The following is a 17,529-nucleotide window of genomic DNA, read 5'->3' as shown; positions in this document are numbered from 1 at the left end:
TTTCATTTAAGTGCACCATAAAAGTAATAATTTTAATTTATCTTTCAGAATTGTAGATTAAAAAAATTCAGCATCAAAATAAAATATAATAAACCAAAGAAACGAGAACTTTTCATCATACAGAAAATTCTTATTTGCTTAGGTAAAAAGTTTTCATTAGGATGGCAGTAAGGCTATTTGTTGACAAAAAAAATTAATTTTATGAAATACTGTTATTTTGTGCCAGAATCAGTATTTTTATAGCAAAGTTGGGACTAAAATTTTTCTTTTATTTAACCATATGTTTTAAAATTCCCCCAAATCTAAGCATGTGCAACTTTGTACTGTGATGTTTACAAGAACTAATAATATTTAAAATTGTAAATATCTGACAGATTCTTGCTAAATTGAAATTTTCTTAACTAAGACGGTCTAAATGTTTCCCTTCATAATTTCATATTATTTTTAAAAGAAAGGCATTCTTTAGGTTACAACATTAAATATATATGCGATGTAGATATTTTCGTTGGAAACATGACAACCATATGATTCACGCCCATATTTCCTCATAATTAGAAAAATTGATCCAGTATTTACTATTTACACCTGGTTAAATATTTCGTATATATAAATAGATTAAACTAAGAAAAATTCCGAAATGAATTCATGAGCTTAAGATTCATATTGTGATAGTAAAAGTTGTAATTCAATTTTAATGAATCGATGGACAAACTGTTTTAAAATATAAATAAAGCATTATTCGAGATGCCTTCCAAAAAGCAGTATAATTTAGTGAATGACGATGCTTATGATAGCAGAATACCACTGTATAACGATGAAGCTTTTCAGCATGGTATTACATTTCATGCCAAAGTAAGTATTGCTCTTTTTCTATTTTGGATAAAATTATCTTTTGAAATTGATGATTGAAAACTGTTATCATCTTAAATTTTCGTCTTCAATTTCTGTTAATGTTAGTCATGTTGAGAAATTTTCTTCAAATTATGTATATAATATTTTCAGAAGAAACCAGTATAATCTCTTCTGATAGTTTATTGGATATTTTGAATGGTCTAATTTTGATTATTTCATGAAACTTTTTTAAAAAAAATGTAGATTCAGAAATTTGATTGCATTAAGGAACTCACTAGAATTTCCTATAAACGATGAATATGATTTACTCTGCTTGGTGAATGATGAATCTATTATCTTTCCATTAGATGCAGGTGATATGTCAAATCACTTGGATATATTTTATGTTTATTCTTGGAATCATTTTATAGCTGTTTTTTTTTTTCAAGCCCTATTAGCTATTTTCATGAACATTTAAAACATATGTGTTAATCGAATATCTGTTGCAATTGCCTATTGCCAAGCGTTGTCAGATATTATATTTTAAGACATAATTTTTCTTAATTTTATTAAATTAATTTTTAGTGAAATTTGAAATTGAATACTATTATAATTATTTAATATCATAAAGAATATTTTACAGAATTATAAACAATAATCTAAAATTGTACAATTTATCTCTGTTTTGATTTATTGTTAAATGAAATGCACAATCTAAGTAATTATTTTAGGAATTGCAGAATAATTCTGGAATATAGATGGTATTTACTTACAATGAAAATAGAATAAAAAATTTTGAGCTTTATTTCATCATTTGACTAATTTATTATTGATTGAAAATTGTCAAATACATAAAAACTAGAATATTCCCTATCTGTTTTCCATCATATTAAGATTGAAAAGATGATTATGTGAAAGTCTCCTTTTGTAGTCACATGAAAAAATATTCCAAAAGGCATTCTGACCCTGAAAATTATAAGAAAAGATGGAAAAAGAAATTTAATTATTTTATATATGATACTGAATGCTTACATGCATTTAAAAAATATTATTAGATAGAAAAGTGATTGGTAGAATGAATTACTTATGAAAATGATAAATCTAAAGTGGAATTTCTGTATTTGGTTCCATAGCTTTTGGTGTTCCAATTTTTTTCTTTTGATATTTGAATAAATGCATATGTTTGTTTTGACACTTTGGTAGAATGTCTCTAAATTGTTTATATTTAACATTCACTGTGAATCTGTAGATTCATTAATACTTTAATTAATGAATTTACATTCATTTGGTGTTCGTTGAAAAATGGAAAATCAAAAGGAACATTTTCATCATATTTTGCTTTTTTATTTCCGCAAAGGGAAAAATGCATTGCAAGCTCATAAAAAGTTATGTGCTGTTTATGGTGACGAAGCCTTAAAAGAATGGCAGTGTCAAAATTGGTTTGCCAAATTTCGTTCTGGTGATTTTTCACTGAAAGATGAAAGCTCTGGTTGTCCAGTTGAAGTTGATGACGACCTAATCAAAGCAATAATCGATTTGGATCGTCACAGTACAACACGTGAAATTGCAGAGAAGCTTCATGTATCACATACATGCATTGAAAATCACTTAAAACAACTTGGCTATGTTCAAAAACTCGATACATGGGTTGGTTCCTCACGAACTGAAAGAAATGCATTGAACACAACGCATTAACAGCTGCGATTTGCTAAAGAAACATAATGAAAATTATCCATTTTTAAAACAACTGATAACTGGCGATGAAAAATGGGTTTTTTACAATAATATCAAGCGGAAAAGATCGTGGAGCAGGCCAGGTGAATCAACTGAAACAACATCAAAAGCTGATATTCATCAAAAGAAGGTTTTGTTATCAGTTTGGTGGGATTACAAAGGAATTGTCTACTTTGAACTCTTACCACCCAACCGAACAATCAATTCTGATGTCTACATTGAACAACTAACGAAATTAAACAATGCAGTTGAAGAAAAGTGGCCCGAATCGACAAATCGAAAAGGTGTTGTATTCCATCATGACAATGCAAGGCCACACACATCTTTGGTCACTCGGCAAAAATTATTGGAGCTTGGTTGGGATGTTTTGCCACATCCACCATATAGTCCTGATCTTGCACCATCTGATTACTTTTTGTTTCGATCTTTACAAAACTCCTTGAATGGTAAAAATTTCAATAATGATGATGATGTCAAATCGTACCTGATTCAGTTTTTTGCTAATAAAAACCAGAAGTTTTATGAACGTGGGATTCTGATGCTGCCTGAAAGATGGCAAAAGGTCATTGATCAAAATGGGCAAGACATTATAGAATAAAGTTATTTAGTTCCATGAAAAAATTATCTTTGATTTTCTAAAAAAAATACGCAATTACTTAGTTGCCAACCCAATATTTAAAGTTTTTGAAACATTTTTAATACAGAATACTTTTTTTAAATGTACTTTGTAAGTGATGCATCTATTCAAATTAACTGATAATTTATTAATTTTAAGAAGTATTTAAAAAGGACTTAAAAAGGACATATTTTTTTTATTTATAGTAGTTGATTTAATATTTTGGCAATGACAATTTGCATTATCAATTTTCTTTATTTTTGTTAAACCGAAAAAAAATTCTTTATTTTGCATTAGAAGACATTGGGAAATTACAGAAATAAATATTAAAATTAGATTGTACTAATTAAAAAAAATAAATATGTTAAAATTTTTAATAAAAATAATCTATACCAAACTGCATTTATTTTAAAGCAGAAAGCATTCAGTATTTAGAAGGGGGGGGGAGACTTTGGTTAAGCATTTTTGTATAATTTGTGCATGTACAAAGTTGTCGTTTTTTTCCCCCCTGAGATGTTTAATACTTAATTTTGCAGTAATATGCTATTACACACCCTTTAATTTAGTCAGGCAGAAGCACAATGTAAAACATGATATGTTAATTATAACAAAATAATATATAAAAATATATTTGAAATGTATTGTATATATGTATTTTTATGGTTTGAAAAATTTTATAATTTGCGAATGGTGTAGAAAAAATAAATGGTGTACAAGATATAATGTTTATCTGCCTTTCCTTCCCTCTCTTGTTCTAATTTTTTGTTTCTGACTGAAAAAAAATGTTTGCTTTAGCAAACCCTTCCCCCCATATTATATAGTCAGCTATATAACCTTTTACTACATTGACATAAATAACAAGAAAAAAAATTATAACTCGACAAATTTTGCTTCCGCAATAAAATGTGTCATTTCATTGTATACATCTTTGAACACTATAGAGCATTTCGATAATTTCCTTTTATTTTCTATAGTATATTGGTTCTCTTGATGTTCCACGACCAAGTAGCCGAGTTGAAATTGTTGCAGCTATGAGAAGAATTAGAGTAAATATAAATTTTATTTTATCCGACATATATTAAGCAGTACATTAATACATGTAGAGTTTGCTTGTTAGATTATTATTTATTTATAAGTATTTATAATGAATAATGTTTTAAATAGATATATTAATTTCTAATGTTAGTTATATCTAATAACTCTGATTTTTTTAAAATTTAGAATTCATTTCCTTTTTATCTTAATATATATAAATTACGTGTCACGTTGTTTGTCCGCGATGGACTCCTAAACTACTTAACCGATTTTAATCAAATTTGCACACCGTGTGCAGTTTGATCTAACTTAAAAGATAGGATAGCTTATATCTCAATTTATAGCCGCAATATTATTTTATTGCAAATTTATTAATTAAAAACTAACTTTCCCGCCAAAAAAATCTTCATTTCCCCCCCGCCAAATGAGTAAGGCTTCAGTTTTTTTTCCCCCAACAGTAATGAGGCTAAGCTTAAGATTTTTCGGCTGATTATTTCAAACGATTCTGTTTATTTTCTTAATGTTTGATGCATTTAAAACTAAATATTGTTAATTAATCGGTCTTTCAGATTCATTCTGAAGTACTTTTGAATTAAAATAAAACAGAATAAAGGGAATTAAAAATTTCTAATCTGCATAGCGTTACCCTAACTGGCGTAGAAAAACTCACGCATTTGCGTTACCGTAACTGGAGTTGAAAATTCACGCATGCGCATTGTGTTCTGATTGTTGACAATATTATCAACGGATGATTCTTGATTTAAATTATTTTTAGGTTAGTTTTATGCTTTTGTAATTAAATTTTATTTTTGTTAGTTATATATTTTTTTGTACATGCTTATAGTTTTAAGTACATCATTTTTTAAGAAGTTTTTTTTTTAAACCTGTTTTCGATTGATTATTTAAAATGATTCATTTTATTTTTTTAGTGTTTGATGCATTTAAAATTAAACATTGTTAATAAATCGATCTGTTCATGACAAATCTGAGAAAATTTTGTTGACAAATTCTTGAAATATTACATAAATTAAGATATATATATTCTTTAGTGCCCATAAAGTTTAAACGCTCAGTGACTCTGTTTTCAGTAATCTTATTATAAAAAAATGCTATGTTTCAGTAAAAAATATTATTATATTAATTGCAGATTCATCCTTTCCACTTAATTTAAAGCATAAATTCTACGGGAGCTAACAGAAACTTAGAGAGATACAGATTACGTTATGACTGAAGGCCTTTATAATATTATGAGTAAATTATATGACTATCAAAATTTGAAGTTTTAAAATATTTTGATGATGAAGTTATTAAAGTAGGAATTGCATAAAATATTTAATTATTAAAATTTTAACGAACATTAAGATTGGCGAACCGGCTGGTCGCCAAAGGCGGCTAGTATGTATATATATTAGCATAAATAACTATGTAATAAATAAACTTTGCTGTTTTATATTTAATCATTTGAATTCATAAAATTAATATATATTTTTTCTTTTATCCTTTTTTCACTAGTATGAGTTTAAGGCAAATTCCATGAAAAAGAAGAAAGTAAGCATAACCGTTTCAGTTGATGGAGTCAAAGTAGTTCTTCGTAACAGAAGACAAGTAAGTCTGACTGAACATTAATTTATTAATTTTGAGTATCCATTTTTTTTTCAGTTTTATTTATTAATAAGAGTGAAAATCTTATATTTACTACTTATTTCTTTATTTTATTCCTCCTCTTTCAGACAAATAAATGGCCATGGGATGAAAATAAGTTCATTATACTTCACCATCCTATATATAGGTGAGATAGTATTAATGGGCATGAATAATTGTTCATTTATTGTAATATTATTATACATTAGTTTTTAAAGACTCTCAAACAATATATATATATATATATATAACCTCATAAATCAAAATTTCCTCAATTCTTTGTTGCTTAATTAAGATAAAAGACTGTTAATCAAATGATATAGTTTTAATTTTTTTATATTAAAATAATTGAAATCAATCAAAAGTTTTAAATTGTTTTCTTTTCATGGGATTGGAATTGCCATGAAATATAATTATTTACATGAAATATTATTATATATTTATCTTTTAATTTAATTTAACTATTTATCTTAATTAGGTGGGGGTTTTCCCCCTGGTGAATTTAAGCTGTTTAAAAAGTATAAAAATTGGTCATTAATCAATTTTTTATTAAAAATTTTCAAATTTTTTTTTATCCTTTTAGATAGCATTTCATTATATCAGATATTTGCTTTAAATATTTGCCTTAAAATGTAGTTTACAGTTTATTCATTTAATCATTATTAAATTTTTTTTATTATATTTACATGTATTCATCATATTTTTGGTTTCAGCCTTTACCAATTAAAAGTGCATAGGTTGAATATGAATTATTTCTGTATTTATTACTTCAGTTATTCATTATACAAAGATATTGGAGGCTAATTTGATGTAACCATCATGACTATCATAACTCTGTTACGATTCATTAAAAAAAAATTTTCTATCAAATTAGTTTTTTTTAATTACAAGTATAGGTTTAAGTTAGCACAAAATAATTGATATAATTACTTGAAAAGTTATCCAAATGAATAACTAAATTTATGGAAATAAGTATGTTTAATTAATAAACATTTTATTTTTAAAATTTTATAATCTTATAAAGAAATACAATTACTGTCTGTGAGCAAAAAGCTAAAGATATGTAATGCTATTTCATTTATTAATTTTAGGATATTTTATGTTTCCCATGATTCACAAGACCTCAAGATATTTAGTTACATTGCCAGAGATGGTGGATCCAATTCCTTTAAGTGTAATGTTTTCAAATCAAAAAAGAAAGTAAGTTGAAAATTATTAAAATCCATCAAAATTCATCATTTACGTTTAAAAAAATGCAAACTTTTGTATATTAAATATTAGTCAAATGATGGTATTTTCTTATTTGACATATAAAAATCTCTAGATACCCCCTTGATATCTTACTCCACTTTTTTTTTTTTTTTTTCCAAATTGCAAGCAGTTTATATTTGTATATCAATAAATGCATTTAACATTCTGATTATCATATATCTGTGTATTTGATATCTTCAAATGCATGGAATCATCAAACCAAAATCTTTTTGCTCTTTCATGCACTTCATATATTATGTACTGTAACTGTTCAGCTTACTATTTATTTATTATTTTTTTTCTCCTTTTTTAAAAAAAAAATTAAGCATTAATTTATTTTTTAAAATGTATGAAAATAGGCAAAATTAAATTATTTGGTCTTAAATTGCTCATCAAACTTAATAATTAAGTATATTAATGTGCTGCATTATGTCTAGTCCAAATCAGAAAATATTACTGATGGACTATTTTTCTTTAGATTATCTCATGTGCCAAATGGTAGCATTTCAAATTTTCTTTATTTTAATGTTAGTGAGTGAAAAATTTACTTTCTTAATTTGTCAGAAACCCATTTTTAACTAGGAGACATGACAGCCTTGCACTCATATGTTAAGAAATATATGTATAAGCATTTGTCCTCCCCCCCCTTTACTTTTTGTAATTCTATTTTATGTTTTAAAAACACGTTAAGTTTTTTTTTCCAGTTTCACTTAAATGCATTTGATTTTTCAAATGTATTTAATTCATAACTTTAATATATTTACTCATTTTTTATATTTATTTTTTTAATTTCTTGTTATTTTTATTTTATATTTCTTTAAATAAAATGTGCTTACCTTTTTTACCATTTATAATCATATAAAAGCTCTTCGTTATAGTCATAATTTTTTATCATTCTTATGGCATTACAGTTTAGATACAAACTTGATTATTAATTAATAGACTTATCAACTTTTTATGGAAACATTTTTAAATAAATGACATATCTGAACATTGCAGAGTCAGGCTATGCGAATAGTACGAACTGTGGGACAAGCTTTTGAAGTATGCCATAAGCTTAGTCTAGCTTTAGCATCTACATCAGCAACTGGTGGAGCTGATGAGGAAGCTGAAGAAAATAATCAAAAAGGTGAGTGCATTAAAGTATGGATGGAAAGAATTAGACGATTTCAGATTTTTTTAGCTCCTTTAAAAGCATTCATTTGAATTTTTTTGTTAGTTAATGTATTATTTGTTTATAAGATGGTTTTAAATTGAGTTTGTCTTCATCTCTTTTTTTCCTTTATTCTTTAAATGTTTTTTTTTTTATGATGATTTGTTTTATCAGATTTTGCACAAATAATCTGTAGTAAATCTGATAAAGTCTTGTAGTAAATCTGATATATCTATAGCATTACTGTATGCTATTGATAAAAATTCTGATTATTTATATTAGATTTTAAAAATATCATTTATTTTTTGTTTGACTTTAAGAAAATGTGTTTAAAATTAAGAATAGTGCCATTTAAAAAAATTAAGAATAGTGTAACTTTAAAAACTTCTTAAAAACTATTTATATAATTGTCTATATTTAATAGTCACTGGTGCATTTAATATTCATGTCATTGTTGAAATTTCAGAATGTATATTATTCATTTTATTTATTTCAGGAAAATGCCAAGGTGATGGAGCTTCTGAACCAAATAGCTGTGATACTCAAGAAGAAGCTAATGCAACTAAAATTTCAGATGCAGCAACAAATTCATGCCTTCCACGTTCAGTGGGATCTAATTTCAATCCAAAAGATGATAGTGATGTAATTCTCTTTTAATGCCTCATATTTCTGATATATAATATTTTTTAGTCCTTTGCTTCCATTAATGCGCCATTTTATTAGTGTAAATGAAGGTGTTATTTATTTTTGGCATAACTCTAAAATTTTTATACCTATTAATTTTTAATTTCTTGATTATTTTGTGAAGGAAGGAGGCAAAGTAATCTAATAAAATTTCTGTTTTTGTGTACTGATGGAAATCAAAGGAAACATTTTTTTCTTCTATCTGAAAAATTACTATACTTTCTATTTTTTAGTTAATTTAGTTACTGATTTCTTTTTCTGATATCTTATTAATTCAATTATAAAAAGAGAAATAAAGATTTTTGAAAGGGGGTAAAAAAGGAAGCTATTGTCTTTTAATGAATGTGGTACATTAAACTTTTACAAAATTTGTATGCATTTTTAAAGATATTTTTTGTTTAAATTTCTATTTTTTATTCACTTTGAATCATTTTTAATCTTACTATAAACTTCCACAGCTTTAATTTTCTGCTCTTCTGTTGTGGCTTATACTAATTGTGAAATAATTTAAATTGGTTACAGTAAAAATATTTTAAAATAATTTTTTTGAATTTAACAGACTATTTTCAATATATAAATACATATTCGATCAATGTATTATATGTAAAATAATTTATTAAAAGATTTATTTGTAGTTAAATTTCTTGTAAAAAAATAAATCTTTTTAAAAAAACTATTGAAAAGCAAATTCATCTTGACATCAATCATTTGTGAGCATGATTAGAAATTCACCTCTGTTCTATTCATTCATTTTATCTAATGCAGAATTGCTTACTAAATTTAATGCAGTTGGATTTTTTTTCATAAAGTTGATGCATCATTTTCACCTATACATGTATATAAATTTAATTTTTTCCATAATTTTTATGTCATTTATATTTATTAATTTCAAAATGCATATTATTTTAATGCAAAAGCTGTAATAATATGCATATTATTACAGAATTTAACCTTCCATCATTGTATCTTTTGAACTTTGGCACTTTATTCTTTTTTTTTCCTATATCCTGTTATTTCATTGGCCTTGTTATTTATCATACTTTTACATTAGTGAATTACATTATACTATTATAGCTCTGCATATAAATTACTATTCACTTTGTTTTGAATGTAAGTTAGTCTATTTGTAAATGTTGCATTTAAATAGTGATTTAAAAAACTGTGCAGTGATAATAATTTTCTCTTTTTCTAGCTATGTAAAACTGCTGTGTCTCTCCCTACATCTCAGTTACCAGAATCCTCTAGTGTATACCACCATATCCAACTTTTAAAAGAACAGCTTGAACAACAAAACCAACAGATGCAATCTGTTATTGCCCAAGTACAATTGTTAAAAGATCAGTTATCAGCTGAAAAGACAGCTCGTGTTGAAGCTCAAGTAATTATTTTGGTTTCTTTATATTTTCTTAACTTTTAAACCAAACATATATATAAAGCATATATTTCAGTGAATTTCTTTTAAAATATGTTTAAAACACTAAGATTAAGAAATTTGAAATGAAAGTAGAATCTGCTTTTTTTTAAAAAAAAAAGAAAGATAAATATTAAAAAAATTTTATACTTATATGTCTTAACAGATTTCTAAAATGTGATAAAATATCAAAAAATAAAGAAAAATTTAGAATTCCTTTCATTTTCTTAAAATCTGATAAAATATCAAAAAATAAAGAAAAGTTTAGAATTCCTTGCATTTTCTTAAAATTAAATATTAAAAAAATTATGAAACTTTGACTCTAAAATATAATTGGCTGATATTGGCGGATTTGAAAATACATATTAACTCTTCTTTAAAAAAAACAAACAAACAAAAAAAAAAAAACAGAATACATTTAATTTAGTTGTTGAAGTGAAATGAAATTTCTTTTTAAATAGGATGTTGAAAGTTAATGACAAGCCTTCATTTTTGGTATTAATAAAAAATATTGACGATACTTTGCTGGCCAAATTGGGATTTTTTTTTTTACTTAAGTTTAAATTTATTATATGTATGTAGTTAAATATATCATATTTTTTAATTTTTACTTTAAGTAATTTAATAAACTAAAAACATGATTACAATAGGTATCGAGAAAGCTGGTGAATCAGAAATAGAAGATATGACATAAAGCTTAATTTTTTTGTTGCGTACTTCAATTTAACAATTTACTGTTTTAGGATCCTTTACATATCATTATTTCTGAAAGTTTCGATGAGAATATAATCCATAATTATTCAGAAAGAATTTTCTATATCAAATATTTTGCATTAATTTGTGTCAGCTATTTTCACACTTGTGCTAAATTATTTTATATTTTTGAATATATAATAAATATGCATTAATGCTGAATTAGTTTTTAATATTATTTTGCCTGATATTATTATTGCTTATTTTTTTAAGGCTCAGAACCATCATTTACTTGCACATAATAAAGAACTGCTTGAACATATAAAAAAATTGGTGAATCACATTCAAGATATTGAGGAAAAGTTCCAAAAAACAGGAAGACTTACTGAAAATTCCTTGTCTCAATCATTCCTTCAAGTATGTTACATAATTATGTTAAGTTGAATTTGAATGTTTCATTACTTAATAAAAGATGTTTTCATAATTTATGACCATTCTCCATGCATTCTAATTTTTTAAAACTTTGATTCTAATTCTGAAAACTTTGATTTTGTAAAAATGTGAATTGAAGATAAATCTCAGAATTATTGAATTATCCCAATGAAAATGAAATATAAGACCTGAATTGATCTTAAAATTTTAATAATTTTTCATTTCTTTTCCAAAACTAGTTGAAGTTTTTTTTTCTCCCCAATATGGTATTGTCTTTTAATTTGAAACTTGAAAACCTCTATAAATTACAGTATTTTTGTCAAAGACCTGAATATTTATAAATGAATCGGCAAAAACTGCTGAGACTTGTTTGAAATGTTATATCAAAATAAAAGTGCAAATTTTTGATTTTTAAAAAATTATTTTGATTGATTAAGACTAATTGTTATTAATGGATCAAAATATGGCAACTAATTTTGTTTATTTGATTTTTTATTTAAATTTATTATTATTATGTACTTTTTCTTTTATTATTAAAAACTAAATTTAGATAGATTGTAGAAAATTCCTGCAACTTGCAAATAGTACTAAATTATCATTTTTGAATAGTTCATTTAGAATGAATAATTCATTTAATGCACTGATAGCGTTTCTGCTTTGATAAATAATCAATAATTATTTTGTCTTATTTCTGATCTTTTCATAAATTTTTATGGCATTTATTCATGTCATAAATGAATTAAAATCAATAAGTGTTTCATGATTCATTTTTACTAGGCAGTGATTTATTAAGATGAAGTTTTAAGATTAATATCCTCTCATTTTTATCCCATAAATCTATGATTGTTCTGAAACAAAAAAGTTAGAATTCCTACCAGTCTAAAAATATATAATGCTTGAAACAAATAAGTAATAATTAATTGAGAATAAAAAAATAAATAAAAGACAGAATAATATCATTATTTTCTAAAAAGATAAAAATGTAAATAAATATAATCAAGACTCAATATTAAAAGTAAATGGTAGATAAGATTATATTCAAAAAAGATAATTAAAAAGATAAGAATGAGGTATAATAATAGAAATAGGAGATTAGGAATTTTGAATATATTTGAAATTTTTGAATTAAAACAATTTTGTTTGTTTAAAGCATTTTTTTTTCTTTTCTTTTCAGAATCCTTCCTCTAATATGGATTTGCATTTCCAAAACATAAGGCATCAAAATTCATCTACTTCTCTTGGAATGCCACTCATGGATGAGAATATTCCTTCCGATTTCCTTTTCCCAAGAAATTATTCCACTTCCTTGGGGAGGCAATTGTCCGTCCCAGCCACTACACATCAGAGTTTATCCGGCAGTCCAAAGTTTGGTGTGTCCTTCAGCAACTCAGGTTCATCCCTTCCAGGCAGTCCTTCACAGCAAAATTTTTCTTCAAATCTAGATGCAATTTTTAAACCTAACAGTTTTGTCTGCAGCAGTCCAAAAATTTCCAGGAAACCTAAGAGTCCGTGTCTCGTAACAGACAATGCATCAAATGAGAATATCAGCCGATCTCCCTCATTCTCTCAGTCTTCCACGAGTCCTGGTCATTACAGATCAAAGAAGCAGCAAATATTTGATTTTGAGCCCTCTAATTTTAATTCTACAGGATTTTTCAGTCAGGATAGGAACAACCAGAAACCTTTCATAGATAATTCCAAGGATGAAATTGAAACCAATCCTAATAATGGTGCTTATTCTCAAGTTACTGTTCATTATAACTCTCATGAAGCCAGTCCGCCAAAAGATAGTTTTATCGCTCAGGTTACTAGGGATCTTGCAAAAATGTCCACAGTTGAAAAAAGTCTTTCAGACACTAAACCATTTTTAGATTCTGATTTTTCATCTTTATTCAAAAGTTGAATAACTATATAAAATTTTATGCATGTAAATTAAACCTCATTGCATAATTTTTAATATTTTAATTTAAATTTATTAGTTTGTATTAGAAATATATATATATATGTTGACTTAATGTTAACTTAATTTTTATCCATCTTGCAATACTTATATTTTACTCAACTGCTTTAAATATTGCCATTTTTCAAATCATCTCAGTGTAGTTTTTGTAAAGAACATATTTCATTCTTCCTTGCAATTTAGATCTCATAGTCAAACAAACTGTGTTTGCGAACTTATCATCTTGCTGCACATTAACTTAGTGTGTAATTAGTACTTGTAATTTTGCTATTAATTAAGGATATTGCAGTAAAACCTCAAATTATGTTTTTCAAATTATGTTTCTCAAATTATGTTATGCAATAATATTAAAAATAAACAATTTTTTAATAATGTGTAATTTGAAAGCAAATTCTAAAAAATTCTAAAAAAAAAATTATATAGAAATTTTCATATCTTTTTCATACATTTATAATATAAATATCTTGCTAATATACTTGGGAAATTTAATTTTTCTGTGTCCATACTATTTTGATTTTTTTTTTTTTAATAATTTGTCTGAGTTTTTCTGATCAAAACATATTGTTTCATTATTTTAAATTGCATTATGTAGATATTTCATGTTTAAAGAATTGTTTATCAAAATACTTTAAAGAAATTTTTATAAAGGCAACCTTTTTTTAAATGTATTAAATATACATCCCTTGCTCTAAAATTTTGTTTTGTATGAGAAGATACAAATTTCATCAAAACATATCATTAAAGAAAAGTGTTGTAATATAATTAGAGTTAAATGACATTGAAACAGGAAAAGATAAAATTTGGTTTTACTGTTGAGAAGATTACAGATGCACTTGTTTTTTCCTTGTTTAGTATAAAAACACAAGCATTGTGCTTTTGAAATTTGTAACATTTGTGAATCATGATCATTTTGTAAATAACACATTCATTAGTCATGAAGTATTTTGTGATTACTCATAACTAATTTTTTTTGTCATGTTTTTTTTTTTTTTTTTTAATTATAGTAAATCTTTTTATCTGTTAAGTTTTATGAAAAACTTCATTAGGTTCTTATCTTTTATGAACAACTTTTTATTTAAGATAATTCATCATTTTAATGTCGAGTAACACTACTTACTTACATAGAATTCTGTGGCATAGTATAATATGACCTGAAAAACTAAAGATTATATAATATCATATAGTTTGTTACCCTATTTATATTGTTAATTAGATTTTATTCTAATATCAAAAGTAGAGTTACAATTGTTTGATATTATAGAACGTTTCCAAGTAAATGCAATGTATTGTTTCAGAAAAAGAGGTGAAGGGAGCAAATATGAAAGTAGTGTTATTTGACATTAAGAGAGCTGATTGTTTATCATAATGCATAACTTGAAAGAATTTGATTTAGAAACTCTTTTTTTTTATTTACCCACCTGAGTGTTATGGCCTGCATGTTATTTTGTCCATAATTTATTTTAATGTTTTTGTGTGCCATATGTGTGCAGTAAATTTGAATTCATTTTTTTTACCTCTTATGTAAAAGCATTTAGTATATCATGATGAAATATGTTTCTTAATGTTTTGTATTTTTACAAGTACCAAATATGATCTTACATATACATGCATATATATATACTCTTTAGAAGTAACTATTGTAGATAGAATGAAATTTTGCAGTTATTTTATGGTATTTTTATGTAACATTAGTATAGATCATATCATTTGGAGAAACATAAGGCATTTTAGTTTTGAACTGAAATTATTTTTAATTACATCATTCATAATCAGATTTTATTCTCAATATTTTAATTGCATCAGTTTTATTTTAATAAATCATTTTATACATGCCATAAGTTTATTTCTCTAATTTCTTTACCCGCAAGTTTCGATGCAATGATTCTAAATTTTGATATTTTTTAAACCTTATACTATAAAGGACTTTTAACATATTAAAAAACTAAATAATTTGATAATAATAAAATTCAAATTTAAATCTGAAATTTAAGAATTATTAAGTAATGGAATTTTTTTTTTCTTAAATTGCCGTGTATTGTTGGTTTTTTTTGTAAAAATTTATACCATTATCAGTTTATTTCCCAAATCTGTTTCTTTCTGATTTAAAAACATGCTATAAATTAATTTTTATATTAAAGTTATTTTGCTCACATATTAAAAATTTTTTATAGCTTAACTGTCATTACAATTTTAAATATATTACAAGTTACATTTTTTTTTCTTCTTATATTGATATTATGAAGATTTCAGTTCTCCTCTGATCATTTTGGAAATCATGCTTTTTTATCAGTTGGGAATGGTTCACTAATTATCTTTACTAAGATTTTAAAATTACATAGTTGAAAACTCAAATTTTAATGATGCATTTAAGTTTACATCCTTAAAGTGCAGTCATATTCAGATTCTTTCCTTTCGCTAACTTTTGTTTGACTGAGTTAATCTTTAATTTAATGAATAAATAGATTTTATTGAATAATTTATATTCTATCTGTTATTATTTTATTAATTTGAAACTTCTGGATCCTTTTCCTTAAGAGGATTAATAAATTTTGAATATTTATTTGATGTAATGAAATGAAATCGGCTGAATGTTTTAACTTTAAAAGAAAAGAACTTTTATATGCTAAATTTGAATAATCTTGCATCAAACATTAGTTTTCTGCATCTATCAAGCATTTTATTTTATTCAACTGTATTTTTATTAGAAAGAGCCTTACTGTTTTGTTAAATTTTGTTACCATATTAATTTGTTTATAAAGAAATACTATTTAATTATATAGAAAAATTAGATTTCCTGTAATATTTTTACTGATAATACCTGTTAACAATAAGTAATTACTAAATAATATTTTAAGATCATGTTACATCTATTAAAGTTTATTATTTCACAAGATAACTATTTTGTGATAGAAAATGTTTACTTATCTTATCAAATTCATTGTAAATAGCTGTAAAATTTAAATCATATGCAATGTGATTTGCACTCACTGCTCTATTATAAAGATGGCTAATTTTTTAGAAAGAGAGGAGTTAATTAACATTACTCTCTTTATAGAGTACTTGAATTATAACATATTCAGGGTTCATAAGAGTTTAATAATTATAAAGAATTCTAATTATTAAATCCTAGAGTTTAATTGTAACAGCATTTATGACTCTATACTGTGTTTTGAGACCTTTTTAACCTACTTGTGGGATTGTATGTTAAGTGCAATGTTGGCATTTATGATTTTGCCATTATTAAATGCAATTTTTAATGGTGACTATTCATAATACTGTTAGCAAGTTGTTAATGATTGTTATTATTATTTTTTATTTATTTTATGGTTATTATTGTTTTTTATTCTCACTATTACATTTGAATATCAATATTTTTATTTATTGATTTTTCAATGCTTCCTGCTGGAGAAAATATGATCTTTGAAAGAAGCATTTGTACATTTTGTAGTAGATATTTCATCTAGAAAAATTCCAATTTTTTCATATTTGATTCTTATTATTTGGTTTTTGATTTTATATGAAATACCATTGTATACAATGTAATAACTTTTTATCTGAACAAGTTTATAAGAATTGAATTTATAGTATTTTATATCTAGTGATTATTTTAAGATGTACAAAGGTAAATTATTGTTTTCTTTAACTTATAATTGTTATTTTAAGTGGTTCGGCATTCTGTAATGTAATACATAAACAAAAAATTATTAAAAAGCTGGCATCTGGCAACGACAGGCAAAAGAATTGGCAAGATCTAAAATATTTTTTATATTGAAAAAAAAATCCCCTTGAGATGCCTACAATTTATTCCATATAATTATAACAACTATAACGGTTTCATCTAACCAATTAATATGATAAAAATAAAAAATATATATTGCATTTGATTTGTTTTGGAATGTCATTGTTTCATGAGAATTAAAGTAGTTATAAATTGACTCTCAAATAATTCTTCAAAGATCATTAATCCAGTGGTGAACAATATTAGAATCTCACATTATCTTAGAAAGCCAATTTTAAACTGTATGTAAGTTTTTGTTAGATGCTTTTATTTTGTTTAAATTTGTGTGTCATTTTAAATGTTTCTTTTT

General features: G+C 24.9%; 1 protein-coding gene across 1 annotated transcript; it reads left to right on the top strand.

Annotated features, from left to right (window-relative positions):
- The first annotated feature begins 227 nt into the window (after positions 1 to 227).
- Positions 228 to 13,724, top strand: LOC129976109 (carboxyl-terminal PDZ ligand of neuronal nitric oxide synthase protein-like). Its single transcript, XM_056089492.1, has 10 exons — positions 228 to 852; positions 4,156 to 4,227; positions 5,729 to 5,821; positions 5,947 to 6,005; positions 6,949 to 7,057; positions 8,108 to 8,237; positions 8,758 to 8,903; positions 10,138 to 10,323; positions 11,323 to 11,466; positions 12,656 to 13,724. The coding sequence occupies exons 1-10, from the start codon at positions 745 to 747 to the stop codon at positions 13,382 to 13,384; spliced, it is 1,776 nt and encodes a 591-aa protein (XP_055945467.1). The 5' UTR covers positions 228 to 744; the 3' UTR covers positions 13,385 to 13,724.
- The last annotated feature ends 3,805 nt before the right edge of the window (positions 13,725 to 17,529 follow it).

Source organism: Argiope bruennichi, chromosome 7, assembly GCF_947563725.1.
Source record: "Argiope bruennichi chromosome 7, qqArgBrue1.1, whole genome shotgun sequence".
Classification (NCBI taxonomy): domain Eukaryota; kingdom Metazoa; phylum Arthropoda; class Arachnida; order Araneae; family Araneidae; genus Argiope; species Argiope bruennichi.
Note: the sequence above shows the minus strand (reverse complement) of the source record. Positions and strands in the feature narration are given on the sequence as shown.

Excerpts from the sequence above, each read along its gene's own strand:
- LOC129976109 (XM_056089492.1), top strand. The coding sequence starts at position 745 with ATGCCTTCCAAAAAGCAGTATAATTTAGTGAATGACGATGCTTATGAT. Across the intron at positions 8,238-8,757 it reads TGAAGAAAATAATCAAAAAG|GAAAATGCCAAGGTGATGGA; the intron begins GTGAGTGCATTA and ends TATTTATTTCAG. Across the intron at positions 8,904-10,137 it reads ATCCAAAAGATGATAGTGAT|CTATGTAAAACTGCTGTGTC; the intron begins GTAATTCTCTTT and ends CTCTTTTTCTAG.